Source organism: Oncorhynchus mykiss, chromosome 31 (genome assembly GCF_013265735.2).
Source record: "Oncorhynchus mykiss isolate Arlee chromosome 31, USDA_OmykA_1.1, whole genome shotgun sequence".
In the NCBI taxonomy this organism is placed as follows: domain Eukaryota; kingdom Metazoa; phylum Chordata; class Actinopteri; order Salmoniformes; family Salmonidae; genus Oncorhynchus; species Oncorhynchus mykiss.
In genome coordinates this window covers 39967343-39989820 of record NC_050571.1, presented here as the reverse complement: position 1 = coordinate 39989820, position 22478 = coordinate 39967343, and the positions used below count along the sequence as shown (strand labels likewise).

Below are 22478 nucleotides of genomic sequence, written 5' to 3'. Positions count from 1 at the left end.
GTGCGAGTTTGTATTTGTGCTTGCGCTTGCATGACATCATGAGATTGGCCTGAGCTTCTTTCTGAGGTCACCGGGTCCCTGACTGACCAATACTGACCAGTACATTATCCTTCGTTCAGCTGGGGTTCTGCTTTTCAGTGACTGTTCAAATGATTTGAGATTGTGTCATTATCACGTGTGATGTTTGTTTTTGTTGTCTTCTTTCTTTGCTCCTCCTCCTTTTCCCCCCTTTCCCACCGGGCATGTGTTGGGGTTTCTATTTACTACTCCCATTGTCGTTGTCCACATGACCACACTCTGTGGCTGGCTTTTGTGGTAACGGCTGTGTGTTTCACATATGTGTTGTGGCTTTGGTTTGTGCTGTGTTGTGTCGTACCACCTGTGTCGTGGTTGCATGTTGGTGTTGTTGGGATTGCCCCTTGTGTGCGTGCGTGTGTGTGTGTGCGTGTGTGTGTGTGTGTGTATAACAGTCCGACTGAACTCCCCACCCTAGAAGTACCCCCATTTGTAGCCACTATGGAGTCCCCATCCCCCAAGCTCCAAGCCCAACCCCTTCCCAAACCACAGAATCAGTCAGAAGAAGAACACAGGAACGAGGAAGAAGAGAAGGAGGAAGAAATGGAGGGGAGGAAAGAGGAGGAAGGGAAGCTGTCTCCGGCATGCACTTGGAGGCAGGAGTGGAAGGAGAGGGAGGAGGAATATGAACGTCACCCCTACAACCCCCCTCAACGCTCACAGACCCTCACACTCACCCACGGGGAGACGGCTATACACCTGACTGGGACTGCTGAGCAAAGGTGCCAATCACAGTATGCCCTAACCCCTGAAGCCTAAATCCTACCCCTTGTCCCAACCTAACAACCCCCAGGCAAAAGTGTTTCCATTTAATAACCCCCTCAACCCAAAAATCCCCAGACAAGAGACTTTCCCGTAAAGATGCTATTGGCTCATCAAGCCACGGTTCCAATGACCCCAACTTAATTAAACCTTTGCCCCAATCTTAGAACATTTTAAAGCTCACACTGTTTTGGTGAGGACACCTTTAAACATGCCCTTGCAGACACTTAAGGTCTTTTGCAGACAACTATTTACACAAACTCTGAGGGATTCAGTAAACCGTTTCCTAAGAGTTTAACTTTGCCTGTTATTTTTTGACACAGACATGACGGATGCTCATTTGGGCCCATTTGTGAGTTGAATTTGGATCCACTCTATGGATATGTCTGCTCTCTCTGGCCTCACTGATATCTGAAAACCTGGCTTGTCACTATTTTGGCTGACTAACGACACTCTAAAGTGGAAATATGACTTATGTATAGGGCATGTTCCAAGTCTTGTGTCTTAAATGGCATCCTGTTTCTGATATAGTGCAGTACAAGGCTCTGGTCAAAAGTAGTGCACTATATAGGGAGCATGGTGCCATTTAGAACACACAAAAATAGTTATTCTGGGGATGTCCGAGGAGCTTTCCAAACATAAGCTTTGCTGTGGTGCACTGCTTTTGTTGGTGTTGGACACACAGCTGCCCTCTCGTTCCATGTGAAAACCAAGCCCAGACATTCGTGGTTTCAATGTTTGCCAGGAGTCTGCTGTTTGCGATGTTTGTGGTCTTCTTTATTTTGGACGAGTCTCCTTATGTGTTTCTGGCAGATCTATTGACACACACTAACTGGTCAAAGGTTTTAGAACACCTACTCATTCAAGGGTTTTTCTTTATTTTTACTATTGTAGAATAATAGTGAAGACATCAAAACTATGAAATAACGCACATGGAATCATGTAGTAACCAAAAAAGTGTTAAACAAATCAAAATATATTTTATATTTGAGATTCTTCGAATAGCCACCCTTTGCCTTGGTCACAGCTTTGCACACTCTTGGCATTCTCTCAACCAGTTTCATGATGTAGTCACCTGGAATGCATTTCAATTAACAGGTGTGCCTTGTCAAAAGTTCATTTGTGGAATGTATTTCCTTCTTAATGCGTTTGAGCCAATCAGATGTGTTGTGACAAGGAAGGGGGGGGGGGAATACTATTGTTTGTCTATTGTTGTGACTTAGATGAAGATCAGATCTAATTTTATGACCAATTTATGCAGAAATCCAGATAATTCCAAAGGGTTCACATATTTTTTCTTGCCACTGTAAATGGCAAATAGAACTCAAAACTGGGTGGTGTATAGAGATAGAAGAGAGAGGTTGAAGATATCTGAAGGATGGGAGTAGAAACAAACAAAAGATGACTAATGTAAAGTATGCTGTGTCCGTAAAATGTATATAGTATGTATAAGCTGGAAGTAGAAGCCTAAGGGTTGGTGTCCATTAGTTTACTACAATTAGGGGAGGGGTGGTAGGGTTAGGGAAAGTAATGAAGGAATATATATATACACTGCTCAAAAAAATAAAGGGAACACTTAAACAACACAATGTAACTCCAAGTCAATCACACTTCTGTGAAATCAAACTGTCCACTTAGGAAGCAACACTGATTGACAATACATTTCACATGCTGTTGTGCAAATGGAATAGACAACAGGTGGAAATTATAGGCAATTAGCAAGGCAACCCCAATGAAGGAGTGGTTCTGCAGGTGGTGACCACAGACCACTTCTCAGTTCCTATGCTTCCTGGCTGATGTTTTGGTCACTTTTGAATGCTGGCAGTGCTTTCACTCTAGTGGTAGCATGAGACGGAGTCTACAACCCACACAAGTGGCTCAGGTAGTGCATCTCATCCAGGATGGCACATCAATGTGAGCTGTGGCAAGAAGGTTTGCTGTGTCTGTCAGCATAGTGTCCAGAGCATGGAGGTGCTACCAGGAGACAGGCCAGTACATCAGGAGACGTAGAGGAGGCCGTAGGAGGGCAACAACCCAGCAACAGGACCGCTACCTCCGCCTTTGTGCAAGGAGGAGCAGAAGGAGCACAGACTCCATGAGGGTGGTATGAGGGCCCGACGTCCACAGGTGGGGGTTGTGCTTACAGCCCAACACCGTGCAGGACGTTTGGCATTTGTCAGAGAACACCAAGATTGGCAAATTCGCCACTGGCGCCCTGTGCTCTTCACAGATGAAAGCAGGTTCACACTGAGCACGTGACAGACATGACAGAGTCTGTAGACGCCGTGGAGAACGTTCTGCTGCCTGCAACATCCTCCAGCATGACCGGTTTGGCGGTGGGTCAGTCATGGTGTGGGGTGGCATTTCTTTGGGGGGCCGCACAGCTCCATGTGCTCGCCAGAGGTAGCCTGACTGACATTAGGTACCGAGATCAGATCCTCAGACCCCTTGTGAGACCATATGCTGGTGCGGTTGGCCCTGGGTTCCTCCTAATGCAAGACAATGCTAGACCTCATGTGGCTGGAGTGTGTCAGCAGTTCCTGCAAGAGGAAGGCATTGATGCTATGGACCGCCCGTTCCCCAGACCTGAATCTAATGGAGCACATCTGGGACATCATGTCTCGCTCCATCCACCAACGCCACATTGCACCACAGACTGTCCAGGAGTTGGCGGATGCTTTAGTCCAGGTTTGGGAGGAGATCCCTCAGGAGACCATCCACCACCTCATCAGGAGCATGCCCAGGTGTTGTAGGGAGGTCATACAGGCACGTGGAGGCCACACACACTACTGAGCCTCATTTTGACTTGTTTGAAGGACATGACATCAAAGTTGGATCAGCCTGTAGTGTGGTTTTCCACTTTCATTTTGAGTGTGACTCCAAATCCAGACCTCCATTTGTTGATACATTTTTGTGTGATTTTGTTGTCAGCACATTCAACTATGTAAATAAAAAAGTATTTAATAAGAATATTTCATTCATTCAGATCTAGGATGTGTTATTTTAGTGTTCCCTTTATTTTTTTGAGCAGTGTATATTACAAATGTATATACTACTTGGAGAAAAAAAAATACATATATATGATGGATTGGAAATTATGCAGACATTTACATTAATAGAAGCCACAATCTACTTGAAATATTAAAGCTGAACCACCCCCTAATTTTTTTTTTTTTTAAGGACTGTTCTATAGATTACATTTTGTGAAAATCGCCCAAATCATGGTGTTTTTGGCCTGGGTTTCGTGAGTAATCACTCATGTGGTCCTTAGAATGTATCTTTGGGGTTTACCAGAGCCGCTTAGATATAGCCAATACTTTCTTTGTGAGTCAATACTGTTTTTTTCTGCTTTCGTTCACAAACCTATGTTCCACATCTAATGTCTCACTGGGCGAAAACTGTTTGAATCAACATTGTTTCCACGTCATTTTCACCCAACTTTGAACCTAAATCCAATGACATGGTGGCATTTTTTGTTGATTTCACGTTGAATCGAGGTTGGCAACTTATGTTGGCAACTCAACCAAATGTAAATCAAAACTAGATGTTGAACTGACATCTGTGCCCAGTGGGGTGAGTTCCGAGACAATGCCAAGGTCTTTATATTATGACCAGGGATAGGCACGGTTCATCGAATATCCGGATATCTAAGCAATATCTTTGATTACTTGAGTGCGTGTTCATTTGTGGAGAGAAATAAATGGTAGGCCTGTTTTGACAATGCTTTGTTATAAATTAAATTACACAATCCTTGTGACATTGTTTCCTACAAGAATATACAATGACATTTGCAATACTTCATTTGATTAAACCAACTTTGAATGTACGGTGTTGAGCTACTGCTGCGCATTTAGAGCTGTGGTCTGCCCTGACATCGGTATGCTATTTTCCCCACTTCAGATATCAATTACAGACACACACCAGAGTTTCCACAAAACCTGACACAGATCAATACAAAACACTCACCAGAAAACCTTTTTGTAACAGAATCAGTTCTATCATGGCGAAAATCAGACATCTCTTTCACTGTTCTTTTTAGCCAAAAACTAAGGAGAAAAGCAGCATTCTGCTGTTTTAAAATAACTTTGAATATCCAGATATCCCCAAAAATGTAATGATATTATTTGAATAGTGAAATAATGTCAAATGGCCTTCCTTAACTACAACCTTGGTCAATGCTAACCAAACCACTCTCTCAGCAGTACCCCCGCCCGCTCATGCTCCGAGGAACTATACCGCCTGTCGTCCCTGACAACCAGCCCCATGACGACCTCCATCGTCGTGACGAGCCCCCCCAGCGCCGGGGCCAGCCCGGAAACAACCAGGAAGTTCCCTCCCATGATGGATAGGGAGGAGGCAGGTCCAAAGAAGGTGGGGTTGGCTATATCCCTGGCGACAGACACCGGGAGGAACAACGACATGTGGGCTCGCCACGCCCTTACCTCGCCAAAACACAGCAGCACTACCGGTCCAAGCCAGTTCCTGCCCGTTCCTGCAGCCAGGGCAACCACCACACTGATGGTCGCCTGCCTGGGTCGCATGGGCAAGTCGGAGGTTGAAGGTCGCGAGGGCGACAAACCGGAGGTGGCGAGACGTCCATCTTGGCTCGACGATGACCTCCAGCCAATGTGAGCCTGTCGTCCATCGACTAGGATTGAGTGACCGATACGAAATTGTCTGTTGTCTAAGAGAGGAGCATCACACCTTAATGGCCATTGGGTTTCTCCCGGCCTACACAGATCAGATACTGGGAACTACATTACCAATGATCTTTCAGAAGACATTTAGAAATCCTGCTTCGTAAGCATGCGGCCGTGACCTCGGTGATACACACCTCTGGATGGCATATGTGAAGATTGCATGACCTTTCGCAAGTGGCAGAATTAGATCATTTCAGCTGCTTTGAACTGAGCAGGCTAAGGAAAGAGTTTAAAGTCTGAATGAAGTGTGTTGCTTTTGGATGCATGGAAGCTAATACTTTCTTTTTAGTATTTGATTTGTTCATTCCGGTTTTTATATTTTTGAGCATGTGAGCAAGACATGACGGTGACCTGTCATAGATGTGACCTTTTAATAACCTTGCATGATGACCTTTGACATTGACCTTTTCCAATACACACTGTTTGAAGCAACTCCCTCAAAAACGACACTGGTAGCAGTAGAAAATGTATTTTCGCTCTCTGTATGGCAGACATGACAAATACATACAGCCCATTAAACAATATATTTGCTTTCCATTTCATAAGACCTCTCTTCACTGGGTCTCCTGCTTTCTTGTGGCCAGTCTTAATAGGACCACAAGCCACATTTTCACTCACACCCTTCCCAACATCAGAAATCCAGCTTTCAAAGCTCTCTGTGAACCTAGAAGTTAATCCCAAACCCGGTTAGCCCAAACCGCCTATTTGGGTATCGCGGTCGCAAAAGTTGACGAACCCCAGCTTTGAAGATGGGTTATGAGCAGGCTAATAAAAGATGCATGCTTTGATTGATAGTTTTGTTTTAGACTGCACCATGAGATCATTTCCATCTGCGCCACACAATATGCTGCCGAGGCCTATATTAGTGCAGTGAATTCAGTGGTTTTTCTCCCAAGTACTCAGCTGGCTGTATTTTTGACTAGAGCGCCACCTTGTGTTCAAATGGACACTTTTTATTAACTTGGATCCGCAGATCTTGTTGCCTTAAATGTTTTGCCATTTAAGACAGCAATTACTGACTTTTCAATAACACTAAATCTACCGTATCTCATTAAGCATGCACGCTCGTTTTCTAAGAACTCATACTGTTGTCAACGGTAACCCACACAAGTACATTAAGCCTAGAGGTGTTTTTAACACGCCCCCCTATATATTCCATCACACTTTTTTTTTGTTATACTATTCTCATGTCTGTATATATTGCATTGTGTAGTTGTGGGCTCGTGTCTGTATATATTGCATTGTGTTGTAATTGTGTGTTTGTTCATTGGTGTTTGTGCTCTTTCTCCATGTCTCTGCTTTCGTAGATTCAGTCACAGAGCTGCTAGTGTATCAGATGACCCAGAGTAAGTGGTTCTTCGTTACCCATCGGTCTCACACGCCTGCCCTGCTAAACCACACCTGCTTAGTATGCACAGATCCCTAGAGCGCAACCTCTAGACATTTCTAGTAGATCTGTAAGGAGCTGATAGGTTTAAGCAATATGGTGGAAACTCTGACCTTACTGGACTTGTAACCATATTGCACCCATCCGATCCGTTCAGATATACGAGAAGTGGAGCGGGACTAGCGGTTGACTTTCAAATGTGTTTCTAACCAGCTTCGCCGTTATCTGCGAGCCTCACGCTCGCACACACAAAAGCAAGCGTTGGAACTCAAGACGTGCCTCACCGAGTCACTTTGTCTCTTCTATCCTTCAAGGGTCTAATGTGGAATGGGACGTGCCTCTATCGCTCCCCTGTGTCTTGTGGAGAGCTCATAGTCTCGCAAACCCGACTCTAGGCAACAGCAGTGACTAGGGTCCGGTTTCAGTGACGGACTCTTTTGGCGACTTCGCTAAGGGTAAAAAAAAAAAAAAAGACAGACAACTTCAGACAGACAACTCTCCCCCAAAAAATCACAAAGCAGACATGCCAGAACATTGCGATTTGAAACCAACGTTTGCAGGCAAAACCTTTGCAGTGGATTTAGTTAAGGTAGTTGACGCAAACGAGCCACTTGTGAAATGCACTCACTTAAAAACAACCTCCTTGATCTCCATCCTGCTAGTTACTATTTTGTATCTTATTCAAGTGGGTAAGGTAGTGACATAGGCAGAGGACTTAGGTCCTCTATGCCAAACTGACGTACTGTTACGTATAGACGTGTGAAGCGGGAACATTAGAAAATGGTGGGAGGCAACATGGATGTCTAGAGAGACGAGAGAGCTCACCATACGATGCATGTCGCATACACTCACACATAAGGACATGGACCATCACTGTAACGCCACTGTATGAGGCTCTCACTGTGGTTCTCAAAATAAGACCTGGGTCAAATACTTGCAGAGTATGACTTTGATGCTCTGTGCTATTCTGTATAGATAGGCTTCTATACTGTGTATACAATGAGCACCAATAGTATTGGGGCAGTGAACATTTTTGTTGTTGTTTTGTCTCTCTATCCAGCACTTTGGATTTGAAATGATACAATGAAATCACAGCAATTTTTGTACATAGCTCCCCCATTTTAGGGGACCAAAATTATTGGGACAAATTCACTTATGTGCATTAAAGTAGTAAAAAGTTAGGTATTTGGTCCCATATTCGCAATGACTATATACACTGCTCAAAAAAATAAAGGGAACACTAAAATAACACATCCTAGATCTGAATGAATGAAATATTCTTATTAAATACTTTTTTATTTACATAGTTGAATGTGCTGACAACAAAATCACACAAAAATGTATCAACACATGGAGGTCTGGATTTGGAGTCACACTCAAAATTAAAGTGGAAAACCACACTACAGGCTGATCCAACTTTGATGTAATGTCTCTAAAACAAGTCAAAATGAGGCTCAGTAGTGTGTGTGTCCTCCACGTGCCTGTATGACCTCCCTAAAACACCTGGGCATGCTCCTGATGAGGTGGCGGATGGTCTCCTGAGGGATCTCCTCCCAGACCTGGACTAAAGCATCCGCCAACTCCTGGATAGTCTGTGGTGCAACGTGGCGTTGGTGGATGGAGCGAGACATGATGTCCCAGATGTGCTCAATTGGATTCAGGTCTGGGGAACGGGCGGGCCAGTCCATAGCATCAATGCCTTCCTCTTGCAGGAACTGCTGACACACTCCAGCCACATGAGGTCTAGCATTGTCTTGCATTAGGAGGAACCCAGGGCCAACCGCACCAGCATATGGTCTCACAAGGGGTCTGAGGATCTGATCTCGGTACCTAATGTCAGTCAGGCTACCTCTGGCGAGCACATGGAGGGCTGTGCGGCCCCCCAAAGAAATGCCACCCCACACCATGACTGACCCACCGCCAAACCGGTCATGCTGGAGGATGTTGCAGGCAGCAGAACATTCTCCACGGCGTCTACAGACTCTGTCATGTCTGTCACGTGCTCAGTGTGAACCTGCTTTCATCTGTGAAGAGCACAGGGCGCCAGTGGCAAATTTGCCAATCTTGGTGTTCTCTGGCAAATGCCAAATGTCCTGAACGGTGTTGGGCTGTAAGCACAACCCCCATCTGTGGACGTCGGGCCCTCATACCACCCTCATGGAGTCTGTTTCTGACCATTTGAGCAGACACATGCACATATGTGGCCTGCTGGAGGTCATTTTGCAGGGTTCTGGCAGTGCTCCTCCTTGCACAAAGGCGGAGGTAGCGGTCCTGTTGCTGGGTTGTTGCCCTCCTACGGCCTCCTCCAAGTCTCCTGGTAGCGCCTCCATGCTCTGGACACTACGCTGACAGACAAACCATCCTGGATGAGCTGCACTACCTGAGCCACTTGTGTGGGTTGTAGACTCCGTCTCATGCTACCACTAGAGTGAAAGCACCGCCAGCATTCAAAAGTGACCAAAACATCAGCCAGGAAGCATAGGAACTGAGAAGTGGTCTGTGGTCACCACCTGCAGAACCACTCCTTCATTGGGGTTGTCTTGCTAATTGCCTATCATTTCCACCTGTTGTCTATTCCATTTGCACAACAGCATGTGACATTTATTGTCAATCAGTGTTGCTTCCTAAGTGGACAGTTTGATTTCACGGAAGTGTGATTGACTTGGAGTTACATTGTGTTGTTTAAGTGTTCCCTTTATTTTTTTGAGCAGTGTATGTACCTTGTGACTCTACAAATGTGTTAGATGCATTTGCTGTTTGTTTTGGTTGTGTTTCAACCAAAACAAAGTGCATTTATACCAATACTTTGTACAAAAAGTGCTGTAATTTCTATACGGTTCAATCTATATGGATTTTAAAAAATACCCTCATATTAAAGATCCACTATGCAAGGAATCGCTCCGCCATTTCCTGGTTGCTAAAATTCTAATAGTTTGCCTGATTTTAGTTTATGTGAGAGAACAAGAAAGTATAGTGTAGATAATCATTGTAACATCTAAACCACTGGGTAATAATATACTTTCCATAACCAAAAAGATTGTATTCAAATAAAATAAAATCTAATTGTATTGGTGACATACACATATTTAGCAGATGCTCCAACAGTGCAGCAGTATCTAACAGTTCACAACAATACACATTAGTCTAAAAGTAAAATAACGGAATGAAGAAAGATATAAATATTAGATTGAGTGATGTCGGAGTGACATTGACTAAAATACAGTACAATAGAATACAGTATATACATATGAGATGAGTAAAGCAGTATGTAAACATTACTTAAACATTATTAAAGTGACCAGTGTTCCATTATTAAAGTGGCCAGTGATTCCAAGTCTATGCATATAGGGCAGCAGCCTCTAAGGTGCAGGGTTATGTAACCGGGTGGGAGCCAGCTAGTGGTGGCTATTTAACAGTCTGATGGCCTTGAGATTAAAGCTGTTTTTCAGTCTCTCTGTCCCAGCTTTGATGCACCTGTACTGACCTCGCCTTCTGGATGATAGCGGGGTGAACAGGCCATGACTAGGGTAGATGATGTCCTTGATGATCTTTTTGGCCTTCCTGTGACATCGGGTGCTGTAGGTGTCCTGGAGGGCAGGTAGTTTTCCCCCGGTGTTGAGTTGAGCAGACCACACGACCCTCTGGAGAGCCCTGCAGTTGCGGGCAGTGCAGTTGCCGTTCCAGGCAGTGATACAGCCCGACAGGATGCGCTCAATTGTGCATATGTAAAGTTTGTGAGGATTTTAGGGGCCAAGACAAATTTATTCAGCCTCCTGAGGTTGAAGAGGCACTATTGCGTCTTCTTCCCCACACTCTGTGTGGGTGGACCGTTTCAGATCGTCAGTGATGTGTACGCAGAGGAACTTGAGGCTTTCCACCTTCTCCACTGCGGTCCTGTCGATGTGGATAGGGGCGTGCTCCGTCTGCTGTTTCCTGAAGCCCACGATCAGCTCCTTTGTTTTGTTGACGTTGAGGGAGAGGTTATTTTCCTGGCACCACTCTCCCAGGGCCCTGACCTCCTCCCCGTAGACTATCTCGTCATTGTTGGTAATCAGGCCTACTACTTTTGTGTTGTCTGCAAACTTGATGAGTGGCCACACAGTCATGGGTGAACAGGAAGTACAGGAGGGGGCTGAGCATGCACCTTTGTGGGGTCCCTGTGTTGAGGATCAGCAAAGTGGTGTTGTTTCCTACCTTCACCACTTGTGGGTGGCCCATCAGGAAGTCCAGGACCCTGTTGCACAGGGCGGGGTTCAGACCCAGGGCCTCGAGCTTGATGATGAGCTTGGAGGGTATTATGGTGTTGATTGCTGAGCTATAGTCAATGAACAGCATTCTTACATTTGTATTCCTTTTGTCCAGATAGGATAGGGCGGTGTGCAGTGCGATGACGATTGCATCGTCTGTGGATCTATTGGGGAGGTAAGCAAATTGAAGTGGGTCTAGGGTGTCAGGGAAGGTACAGGTGATATTATCCTTAACTAGCCTCTCAAAGCACTTCATGATGACAGAAGTGAGTGATATGGGGTGATAGACATTTAGTTCAGTTACCTTTGCTTTCTTGCGACAGGAACAATGGTGGACATCTTGAAGCAAGTGGGGACAGCAGACTGGGATAGGGAGATATCTAATATGTCCGTAAACACACCAGGGAGCTGGTCTGCGCATGCTCTGAGGACGCGGCTAGGGATGCCATCTGGGGCCAGCAGCCTTACTCACGTCAGCCATGGAGAAGGACAGCCCACATTCCTTGGCAACTCCACTTTGTCTCTGTACTGATGTTTTGCCTGTTTGATTGACTTACGGAGGGAATAGCTGCACTGTTTGTATTCGGCCATATTCCCAGTCACCTTGCCATGGTTAAATGCAGTGGTTCACACTTTTTTTTAAAAATCTCCTAAACACTTCCTGATTAACTCAGTCACCGTATCCGTGTATTCATCAATGATATTCTCAGAGGCTACCAGGAACATATCCCAATCCGCGTGGTCAAAACAATCATTGAACCATTGATTCCGATTGGTCAGACCAGCGTTGAATAGACCTTAGCACGGGTACTTCCTGTTTGAGTTTCTGCCTATAGGAAGGGTGGAGCAAGGGTGATCAGATTTGCCTAAGGGAGGTCGGGGGAGGGCCTTGTAAGAATTTCTAAAAGTTGAGTAGCGGTGGTGCAATGTTTTCCCAGCGCGAGTACTACAGCCAATGTGTTGGTAGAACTCCGGTAGTGTTATCCTCAGATTTGCTCTGCTAAAATCCCCAGCTACAATAAGTGCCGCGTCAGGATATGTGGTTTCCAGTTTGCGTAAAGTCCAGCGTAGTTCTTTGAGGGCCATCGAAGGTATCAGCTTGAAGGGGGAATATATATTTTCAGCTGTTTGATGCTGGTGTACAAAACCAAAAGTAAAAGACAAAATAATTATAATAATTTATGCTGCAATTTGTAAATGTATTGGCCAAATTCACATAGAAATATGAAATGTCATCCTCATTGATAGCATTGAAGTCTAAGAAGTGGTAGATCAGTTCTTTGTGGGCTATTTCTATGCTTCCCGTTCTTATGTTTCATTTTTGCATTTTTAACATTCAGTATTGCACACCAGCTTCAAACAGCTTAAAATGCAATATTTTTGGTTATGGAAAATATATTTCACAGTGGTTTAGATGATTCTCTATACTTGCTTGTTTTGTCACATAAACTGAAAGTAAGCGAACCATTAGAATTTTAGCAACCAGGAAAAATGCCAGAGCTAGTTCTGCATAGTGCACATAGAACATATCTACAGCTTCTTAGACTTGCTTTCAATGAGGATGACAGATCTATAACACAAATTTCTATGTGAATTTGGCCGGGTAGCCCCAATCGGTTGCATATTGCCGCTTTAAAGCTGAGAGTCTGCACTTTAAACCTCATAGACATTGTATCATTTCAAATCCAAAAGGTGCTGGAGTACAGAGCCAAAACAACAACAAAAATGTATGACCTCACTGCGTGACCTTTTGATGGCATGTTGCTTACTTGTGGTTATAATCTGCCTTTATTCACATTATCTCTGGTGCCTTCTGTTTTGCGTGGTTCACACTATGATACAAACTAATGGATACAAAACAATAATATCCTGTAATATAATATTTGTGGTCGTGCAATGAGATCTATTGTCAGAGTAAAAATGAGTTCCTTTTGGGTTCCTTTTGGGTGGACCACTTCAGTACCTATAGAAGTTGTATCCGTGAAGCGTTTGACCGTCCAGCCTGTTTGACCTCGACCTTTCCTGGCTGAACTACGACAACTCCAAAGCTCCAGAAAACATCTTATGTGCCTGGAAATAAAAACAAATATTTGTCCATACCGTATGCATGACTCTTCTCCTAGTAAATCTCTTTAGAACTCCTCCCCCCTCTCATGTCTCTTTCCTCTCCTTTCTTTTTCTCAGGAGTGTGAGTATGATTGACGTGCGCTGTGAGGAGGACCCCAGCTTGCCTCACCACAGCCAGGTGCGCCACGAGCTCATGCACAACCAGTACAACATGATGAAGGAGGAAGAGGACCACTGGCAGGACGTAAGCACTCACACACAAACACACACACACACACACACATACTAATACACTTACACACACTCACTCACACGTTCATGCACTCATACACTGACGTGTCTGTGTGTTAGGACCTAGCCCGGTGGAAGAGTCGCAGGAGAAGCGTCTCCCAGGACCTGATCAAAAAGGAGGAGGAGAGGAAGATGATGGAGAAGCTGATGACGGGCGAGGGAGGGGCCATTTCTCAGAGGAGGAAGAGTATCAAGACCTACCGGGAGATCGTGGAGGAGAAGTAGGTCACAAGGCCATTTTAGGTCAAACCCTGCTTTCCATATGGTTGATTGCCTCAATGTACAGTATTGCCCTATACCTACTCTCATGTTTCTTATATCCTAGACTGTTGTTTTTTATCGCATCCTGGCTTTTTTAAAATTGCTTTTAACTGCATCAAGAGATCAGTAGCAATGTACAGAAATGTTTCAACAACAGTCACATGGCCCCTGTCTCACCTTGTCCTCCCGTGTCTCCTTCCCTAGGGAACGTCGTGAGAACGAGCTCCGCGAGGCCTACCAGTCGGCCCGCACCCCTGAGGAGGCGGCGTTGGTCCTCCACCGCTACGCCCAGCGCTTCACCATCAGTGAAGCGGTGCTGGAGCGCCTGCAACTGCCCAAGCTGCTGGACAGGAGCGTCTCTGAAGATCCCACCACTGCCACCAGCACACGTCTCCCGCTCACCCCCAGCTCCCGCTCTCCCAACTCAACCTTCCCGGAAGAAGATCCAAATGGTCCTCTGAAGTACCTGAGGCAGCAGTCGCTCCCGGCACCCAAGTTTACCGCTACCGTCGAGGCCCAAGTGGCAGGGTTCCCCCAGGGTCAGTCTCATCGCCCCCAGATTCAGTCACGCACCCCTGAACCAAGCCCCTCTATCCAGGCTGCCTCGCCTAAATCTGTTCCTTTGCTGACGCCCAAGCCTTACATCCAATCCAAGGGCACGCAGATGCTGGCGGGACCCAAGCCAGGCAAGGTGAGGCACAAAAGGCAAGCTAATGGAGCAAGGGTTTTATCAGTGTTATCACTAGTGTATTTTTTCTATAAAATGGTGTGTGGGCCAGGGTTCAAATTACCAGGGTGTCGTGGGGTTGTTTTGCACTCCCTTGACAAATCAGGGCAGCTTTCCTGAAGTGTTACGATACTAAACAGATACTTCGATACTAACGTCCCCTGAAGTAGTTGGAACTTTTTGTTCAGCCTAGTATTCGCAGGGCACACTGACATGTATTATATGAAAAGGTCCCTGATCTTGGCATTTACATTGGAATAGCAGACAGAAACCATGGCGATTGGGTGTCATGTTTTTAGACAGAAGGCTAGGGATCCCATATCCTTTTTCTGCGAAGTCGGGTTGTGACGTCTCAATTTAGCACAACAGGGTGCTCATTTTCATCCGTGGAGAGCGATTTGTCAAATGGGCCTAATCCAAAGGAAGTTGACATGTTTTTCGGTTATTACGGGAACAAACCGGGTAGCCACTTCTTTCCACTTTAGTGGCTGGAATGTCTTATTTGGAGCCGAGTGGAGCCTCCGCCTGAATGGGGGGGGGGGGGGGGGGGGGGGCTCTGTTCCGTATTGACTTAAAAAGTTGACAAGTAGGCCCTCTCAATATGAAGTGGGTCTCCAGGCAGACAAAGAGGGCCACACAGACTGAGGGGGGATTGTGGGTAGTGAGTCCCCCCTCCATTCAACAACCCCCCTGTGTGTCTGGAGTTAGCACTCGGTGCTCCTCACACATACATTACAGCCTTTCATTCAGTCCCAGCGTGTTATCAGGAGCTAGTTGAACAGCTAATGGGCCAGAGTTATGGTTTTATTTACAACATGGGGCAACTGCTGGTCTGGATGGTCTGGAATAGAACTGTCTGGTCATATTGCGGTCATTGCTGTGGAATGTGGTATTTGGGATGTTTCACCCCAGTTGACTGTTCTTGCGTTACCTGTCTGATGGATATTTTTTGGGTGAGGATGCAGTCACAGTGTCTCTAAAATGGGGTTTTAGTGTTTGATTTTTAGATTGAAATGCATCTTTGTGGAATGGGCATGTGTTCATGTGTGTCCACATATGTATGCGCGTGCATGTTTGTGTTCTTTAAGTCTTAAGTCTGTGTACTCAGGTGGACGGCTTGCTGCAAGTGAACGGCGACATGGGAAACGATGAGGTCACCACTCCAGAGAGCGACGGAAGAACCACCCCTGTACGGTTCTACCCTTCCACTGCCACGCCTACAGCCTCCTCTGACCCTTCCGACACACCCCCATGTGTGGCCACTCCCCCACCCACACATAGCCCCTCCCCCAGGGCGAGCCCATTAACAGCCATGACAACTTTGGCACAGGGTGGCACAAGCACCGCAGTGCCACCTTCTTCAGTGCCAGGAGAAGGTGATGCCCAGGAGAAGAGTAACGCACAGGAGTACATCCCACCTAGCCGGCCCACCTCACTGCCCTCGGTGAGGCTCCAGTACATGCAGCCAAGCCTGCTTTGTTTCTCTGAAAAAAAGATATAAGTTATCAAAAGGGTGGTCATTGGATCCACGGGTCTGAATAGACCACGTACCGCTAGCAGCATTGTAGCCCCAGACTGTTAGCGCCACAGACTGTCAGCGCCAGCTGTCTCGTCTTTGTTTTTGAAATGTGCAATGAGCGTAGAAAGACGGATACGTGTAAGGAATTGGCAACGCCTTCTAATTTTGAGAAATATGCATCTTCTTCGCCAGGTGGGCCACTTGATTTCAGCATCTAAACGAAGTGAACAGGCGTGTTGTTCAATCAGTTGGAGTCGGACAGGAAGGTGTCGTCGTAACAACATAAGTCTTGAAAACTGTTAGGTGGAAAGCCACGTATCAACCAGACCTGTGTGTTGTTCTTAGTCTGGCATGCAGTCATAGATAGGACAAAGCAACACTGAGTCAGATAGGTCATGACTTCAACAAAAGGAATGTGGAGGATGCGGTAATAGAGTATTTCTTCCTTTGTGTGTCCCTGCAGGAGCTGCAGAGCACAGAGAGCATTGTGGAGGCGGGCGGCAGGTCTGCTGCAGGCCCACTGGGGGAGGAGCCCAACACGGCAGCGGCTGCAGTACAGCCCTCTCCAGCTACAGGTTTGTTCCTCTGGGTTACCTAGAATGCCGGTCTAACCTCTGCTACCCTGACACCTAGTGGTGACCATTTATGCTGTTTTTTAGAACCCATCCAATCCTTTTGCTATTCAATATTCATGCTAGTCATTTATTACTCGCTGTCTGTCTTGAGAATGAACACTTTAAGTTATTAAACAATTTATTCAACTTGGTCTTCCCGTGGTTAACGTCGCATTATGACCCCCCGCTGTCTGGAACCTGTACTCTGATGCAGCTAAACATGTGTCTCTGTTTTGTTTAAAGACTCACAACGCGCTACCAAGGAACAAACAGAAGTGTGTACGAATGCCACAGCGACCAGACTGAATGCCACAGTCCCCTGTCCTGTTCAATCAGTGCACGCAACACAGCAAGCTCAGCCAATGACTGCACAGGTGAGATCACCTTCCTACCAATCAATGGCCCCAATGCTCCAAATAGTCAATCATTTGTGCCCTGCTTTACCCCAAGCACACTCTTAAACGTAAAGGAGCCTGGAAGAACCTTTTAGGATTCTAAAAAGGGTCTTCGAGAAACTCTGTGTCAATGTTAAAACCTGAAATGTTTTGTGGTGGGAGGGGTTCAATAGAGTATCACAGTATGAGTCATAATACCCATAAAACCTAGCAGTCAAAAGGGAAATGGTTCCAATCGGTTTTTTTCCCACCGTTCATTTTAAAAACACTTCAAATAAGGGCAGGGTTTCATGTATGCTTACCCTGGTTGGACATTTTGATAACCGTGTAAATCTCTCTAGGACATCTCTCTAGGACATTTCTCCTGGTCAAGTTTTGATCATTCTGTTTATGACTTTTCTGATTCTGATCTTAGGTCAGTGAGCCCAGCCTGGAATTGTCTCAGAGTGCAGAGGATGTTGCTGCCTTGGCTGATCCAGGACCTGTCAGAAACAAACCACCACGTGAGGCTCCCACAACAGGTAATCAAAATGTGTTTTCAGATGAGGATGAACCTCAAACGACCTTTTCCCAATAGTCTTTATTGTACACAGCCCTTTGAACTCTGCTATCACACACCCCAACTCTTTTGTTTCCCTTGGTTCTCCAACTGGCACTCTGTATTTTTTTTGCTTTTGATCTCTCTATCTATCCCCTCCTTCTCTTCTCCTCACCCCCTGCCTCCTTCCTTCCCCCTCCCCCCTTCTCGCTAATGCTGTAGAGCTGGCTAACAGTGCCAGTTATCCGCCAGAAACCGGCAACCCTAGGTTAGGCCTACGTTGGGAGTTCTTCGCCCCACCAGGTAAACTGCTCAGTGAATAGTTGGGCTTGCCTTGTAACCCCCCGTTGGAGTTCACATACTCATACACTGTGTAGGGTTTCCTCAGTGCTTCCCCAGGGGCTGGGTGACGGCATTGGAAACCCATTTCTTCAATCTACTGTTTGTTTTTGTTTTTTTGTTTTCTATTTGGTGTTCAGTGGATCCCATTATATTTTACATGAAGTTGGTATTATAATGTTGTACTTTTACTACATTAACAATGTTAATACAACATTGTTACAAGTGTAACTACCGTGCCACTACAGGTATAAGAGCAACTTCACGCAGCATTGTTGAATGTTCCCTTTTGCACAGACCATCTCCAAAATGGAAACTGGAATTGTTAGCTACTCAGTAATTAACAAAATACCTCACAGCTCGTGTTTTTTAAGCAACTCAGTCTTTAACTTTATGCCTTACCACCTTGATTTGTTCCCTGCCCTTCTTTCACTTCATTCCCTAATTCCTCCCCATGACATTCATGATGGAAATAGCTTTTTCCCATGTGTTCACACCAAGACAGCGTAGTTACCAAATGAGATGATTTTTAAAAAATTGCCGTGTCCACTCAGCATCAGTTCCTGTGTTTGACAAGATGTTTGTTTTCTAACCGTCTACCTTTTTTACTCTACTTCTGTTTCATAGAGGGGGAGGAGCCGAAGCGTGGTAAAGTGCCGGTAAGTAGGTTGTGACGGCTCCTATAGTCTTTCCTGGTTGAGTTCTGAAGGTTTTTTAAAAAATTGTTTCTCATCCGGTTGAGCCAAAATGTGTTCATTAGGCCACATGTTTCTTATTGGGCGAGTTTAGGTGGCTCCCCGTTTCACTCCATGTCAGAGAGTAATCTTCTGTTTTGTGCTGACTGAGCACAATCCTTTTGTTGTTGTCGTCATATATTTAGGACCTCCCTAAGACCCCAATGATTGATTGGTCAATCTTCATTGGCTCAACCTATTAAATGAGGATGATGTACAGAGTGCCCAGCATTGCTTTTCTCCTTTTCCCTTCATCCCCTCATCTTTCTTTTCTCTCTCCTTAGTAGGACTCCTTTGGCTAGCATGGAAATGGTGTTGTGGTAGATCAACTGTCTGTCTCCTCTCTTCCCTATTTGTGGATGTGTGTGTGTGTACGTCGGTTTGTGGGCTGGCGTATGTATGCATGCTTGTGTGTGTGTGTGTGCGTGCGTGCGTGCGTGTGTGAGCCCCGGATGGGTCCTATCAGGTCACTCAGGTGTCATCCCCGGTAGTGATTCAGGCTAAGCGGGGTGACCGCTGGGCTTGGGACCCAGATGAGGAACGAAAGCGTCAGGAAAGGTGGCAGCAAGAGCAGGAGCGCATGCTTCAGGTAGCCTGAGTTGTGCTACTAAAGACAGAAACGCTAAGCCTGACTTAGCATGCTAAAGCTAGGCCTGAGTTAAAATGCTGCTAAAAATATGTTAACAAAAGCTAGGCCTGAGTTAGCATTCTGCAAAAAATATGTTAACGAAAGCTGATGCTCTATTGACGTTAGCAAAAGCTAGGCCTGAGTAAGCCTGCTGTTTACTGAATATATGGTCTTCAGCCCCAGTTACATTTACCCAATGCGGGTGCTTTCTATTAGCTTGCAGCCACATTTAAATGAACCACAATATTGCTTAGGCATCTGCCTGCTCTGAATCTGAAGTCGAACCCCAATCTGCTACTCACTGCTGTGCAGACAGTGGCCACACGTCAGCAGCATTGCACAATAAACACTGTGTGCTATGGCATGTTCTGCATCTCACATTCACTCGCCAGATCCTCAAATCTGTCGCCAGTCAACCTCACACTCCTCCTCTATCCACCCATCATAGGATGTGTCTCAATTCTCCAAAGTAACCTTCCTCTATCCTCACATCCTCACCATATTCTCGGATCTGTACAGAAGAAAGGGAGGAGATGAGGAAAGAAAGCCATTTAGCCTATTGAGATCCACCCGCAGGGTTTGCTTGGCTGATGCATGAACCCTTGTCACCCTTGTCACCCTTGTCACCTTTGACCCCTAAACACCCTTGTCATTGTATTGTGTGTCTATTGCTTTGGTTGGCAGCTTTTTGCTGGTTTATATTTTCTTTCATCTTTACACGTTTCATGGTGCTTGCTATGTTTGTGTCTGCCCACTTTTTTCCGGTCACATTTTTCATTTTTCTCAATGGTGCTTCCTACAGACCTGAACTGAGTTATGTATTGAGATGAAATCCAATGTGAATGGATAGTTCCCCTCAAAATCAAAGTTGGTCCGGTGTTTTCATATTTCAAAATGAGTCTGAAGTTGAGTCTTCTATATTTCACACCATCTGTTGCGGAGGTCTTTCAGTCCCACTTTCAACGAAGTACAACCGATAAAGGCTTTATATCACAAAAACTAAAAATATAAACAAAAAATATAAACGTCACATGCAGCCATTTTAAAGATTTTACCGAGTTATCATTTATATTAGGAAATCACTATTGAATTCAATTCATTAGGCCCTAATCTATTGATTTTGCATGACAGATATGCATATGTTGGTCACAGATACCTTGAAAAGAAGGTATGAGTGTGGATCAGAAATCCAGCCAGTATCTGGTGTGACCTCCATTTACCTTGTGTAGCTCAACACATCTCCTTTGCATAGAGTTGATCAGGCTGTTGATTGTGGCCTGTGGAGTGTTATCCCTCCTCTTCAATGGCAGTGCCAAGTTGCTGGATAGTGGCAGGAACTGGAACACGGTGTCGTACACGTCGGTCCGGAGCATCCCGAACATGCTCAATGGGTGACATGTCTGGTGAGTATGCAGGCCATGGAAGAACTGGGAAATGTTCCGCTTACGGGAATTGTGTGCAGATGCGACATGGGGGCTGTGCATTATCATGCTGAAACATGGCGTGATGGCGTCGGATGAATGGCACAACATTGGGCCTCAGGATCTCGTCACGGTGTCTCTATGCATTCAAATTGCACAGATAAAATGCAATTGTGTTTGTTGTCCGTAGCTTATGCCTGCCCATACCATAACCCCACCGCCAGCATGGGGCACTCTGTTCACACCGTTCAGCAAACTGTTCGCCCCCACACAACATTGTACACGCTGTCTGCCATCTGCCCGGTACAGATGAAACCGGGATTCATCTGTGAAGTGCAAACTTCTCCAACGTGCCAGTGGCTATCGAAGGTGAGCATTTGCCCACTGAAGTCAGTTAGGATGCTGAACTGCAGTCCGGTGAAGACTCTGGTGAGGACGACGAGCACGCAGATGAGCTTCCCTGAGACGTTTTTTGACAGTTTATGCAGAAATTCTTCAGTTGTGCAAACCTACAGTTTCATCAGCTGTCCGAGTGGCTGGTTTCAGACGATCCCGAAGGTGAAGGAGCCTGGCGTGGATGTCCTGGGCTGGCTTGGTTTACCGGTGGTCTGCGGTTGTGAGGCCGGTTGTACGCACTGCCAAAATTTCTAAAACAACGTTGGAGGCGGCTTAGGGTAGAGAAATGAACATTCAATTATCTGGCAACAGCTCTGGTGGACATTCCTGCAGTCAGCATGCCAATTGCGCGCTCCCGCAAAACTTTAGACATCTGTGGGGTTGTGTTGTGACAAAACTGCACATTTTAGAGTGGCCTTTTATTGTCCCCAGCACAAGTTGCACCTGTGTAATGAGCATGCTGTTTAATCAGCTTCTTGATATGCCACACCTGTCAGGTGGATGGATTATCTTGGCAAAGAAGAAATGCTCACTATAACAGGGATGTAAACACATTTCAGTTCATGAAACATGGGACCAACACTTTACATTTTCGTTCAGTATACATAAAGGCTTCATAAGCAATACATAAATGTTTCACAAATGATCTATAACCGTGTGTCGTAATCTACAAATGGTGTATAAAGGGTGACTTAACAATTCTTACTGTACAGTCAATGTCCGTGCCCCTGTGGAACTCTAATTAGCATAATAAACACATTCCCATTCAGATCTGTCTGTTTAAACTAGAGATATATGTTGCATAGGCTGTGTCTCAATCCACCTCATCCGCCGATGTTGGCCTTCCGCAGCAGAGCTGCAGCGCTGATTGTCAGACCAAGAGAGGGTTAGCTAACATGCTAAGTAGTTGCAAAGTTGTCTGTGATGAGATTGAAACATGCAACCTTCGGGTTGACGTTTGCGTTATACTGTATGTTTGACCTACCACTTTACTTTTGTTTGTCTCAAATCTCCCGTTGTCGTTGCTGATGAATGTATGCCATCTCTCGTTGCCAACGACAACAGGAGAAGTACCAGCGTGAGCAGGAGAAGCTGAAACAGGAGTGGGAGAGAGCGCAAAGAGAGGTGGAAGAGGAGGAGAGGCGGTACCATGAGGAGGTGTGTGTGCGTGTGCACGTGCGCGTGTGTGTGTACTTGACAAAGATGGCAGGGTTGGGAGTGTGTATTTGCAGTGTTGGGGAGTAGTGAACTACATGTAACGATGTAACTAACTACTGGAACTACGCTACTTTTTTTGAAAAAATAAAATAAATATGAGTGAAGTAGGCAATCATTTCCTTTCTTGTTTGGCATCAGTCCTGCCTAAATCTCACTTGA

The 22478-nt window shown here is 45.6% G+C and overlaps 1 protein-coding gene across 15 annotated transcripts in view; it reads left to right on the top strand.

Annotated features, from left to right (window-relative positions):
* LOC110505152 (LIM and calponin homology domains-containing protein 1) overlaps positions 1–22478 on the top strand; it is a 155371-nt gene that overhangs the window by 124631 nt on the left and 8262 nt on the right. For 5 of the 15 annotated variants that reach the window (XM_036970363.1, XM_021584163.2, XM_036970369.1 and 2 more), the window contains 14 exons: positions 471–797; positions 5040–5465; positions 6845–6883; positions 13356–13482; positions 13590–13750; positions 13995–14481; positions 15626–15961; positions 16500–16611; positions 16894–17024; positions 17461–17566; positions 17806–17886; positions 18550–18581; positions 19123–19245; positions 22167–22259. In XM_036970363.1, the coding sequence (XP_036826258.1) occupies positions 471–797; positions 5040–5465; positions 6845–6883; positions 13356–13482; positions 13590–13750; positions 13995–14481; positions 15626–15961; positions 16500–16611; positions 16894–17024; positions 17461–17566; positions 17806–17886; positions 18550–18581; positions 19123–19245; positions 22167–22259 (2581 nt within the window). Of the gene's footprint in view, positions 1–470; positions 798–5036; positions 5466–6844; positions 6884–13355; positions 13483–13589; positions 13751–13994; positions 14482–15625; positions 15962–16499; positions 16612–16893; positions 17025–17460; positions 17567–17805; positions 17887–18549; positions 18582–19122; positions 19246–22166; positions 22260–22478 lie in introns of all 15 variants that reach the window. The other 10 variants (XM_036970367.1, XM_021584170.2, XM_036970368.1 and 7 more) reach the window with 10 other exon arrangements.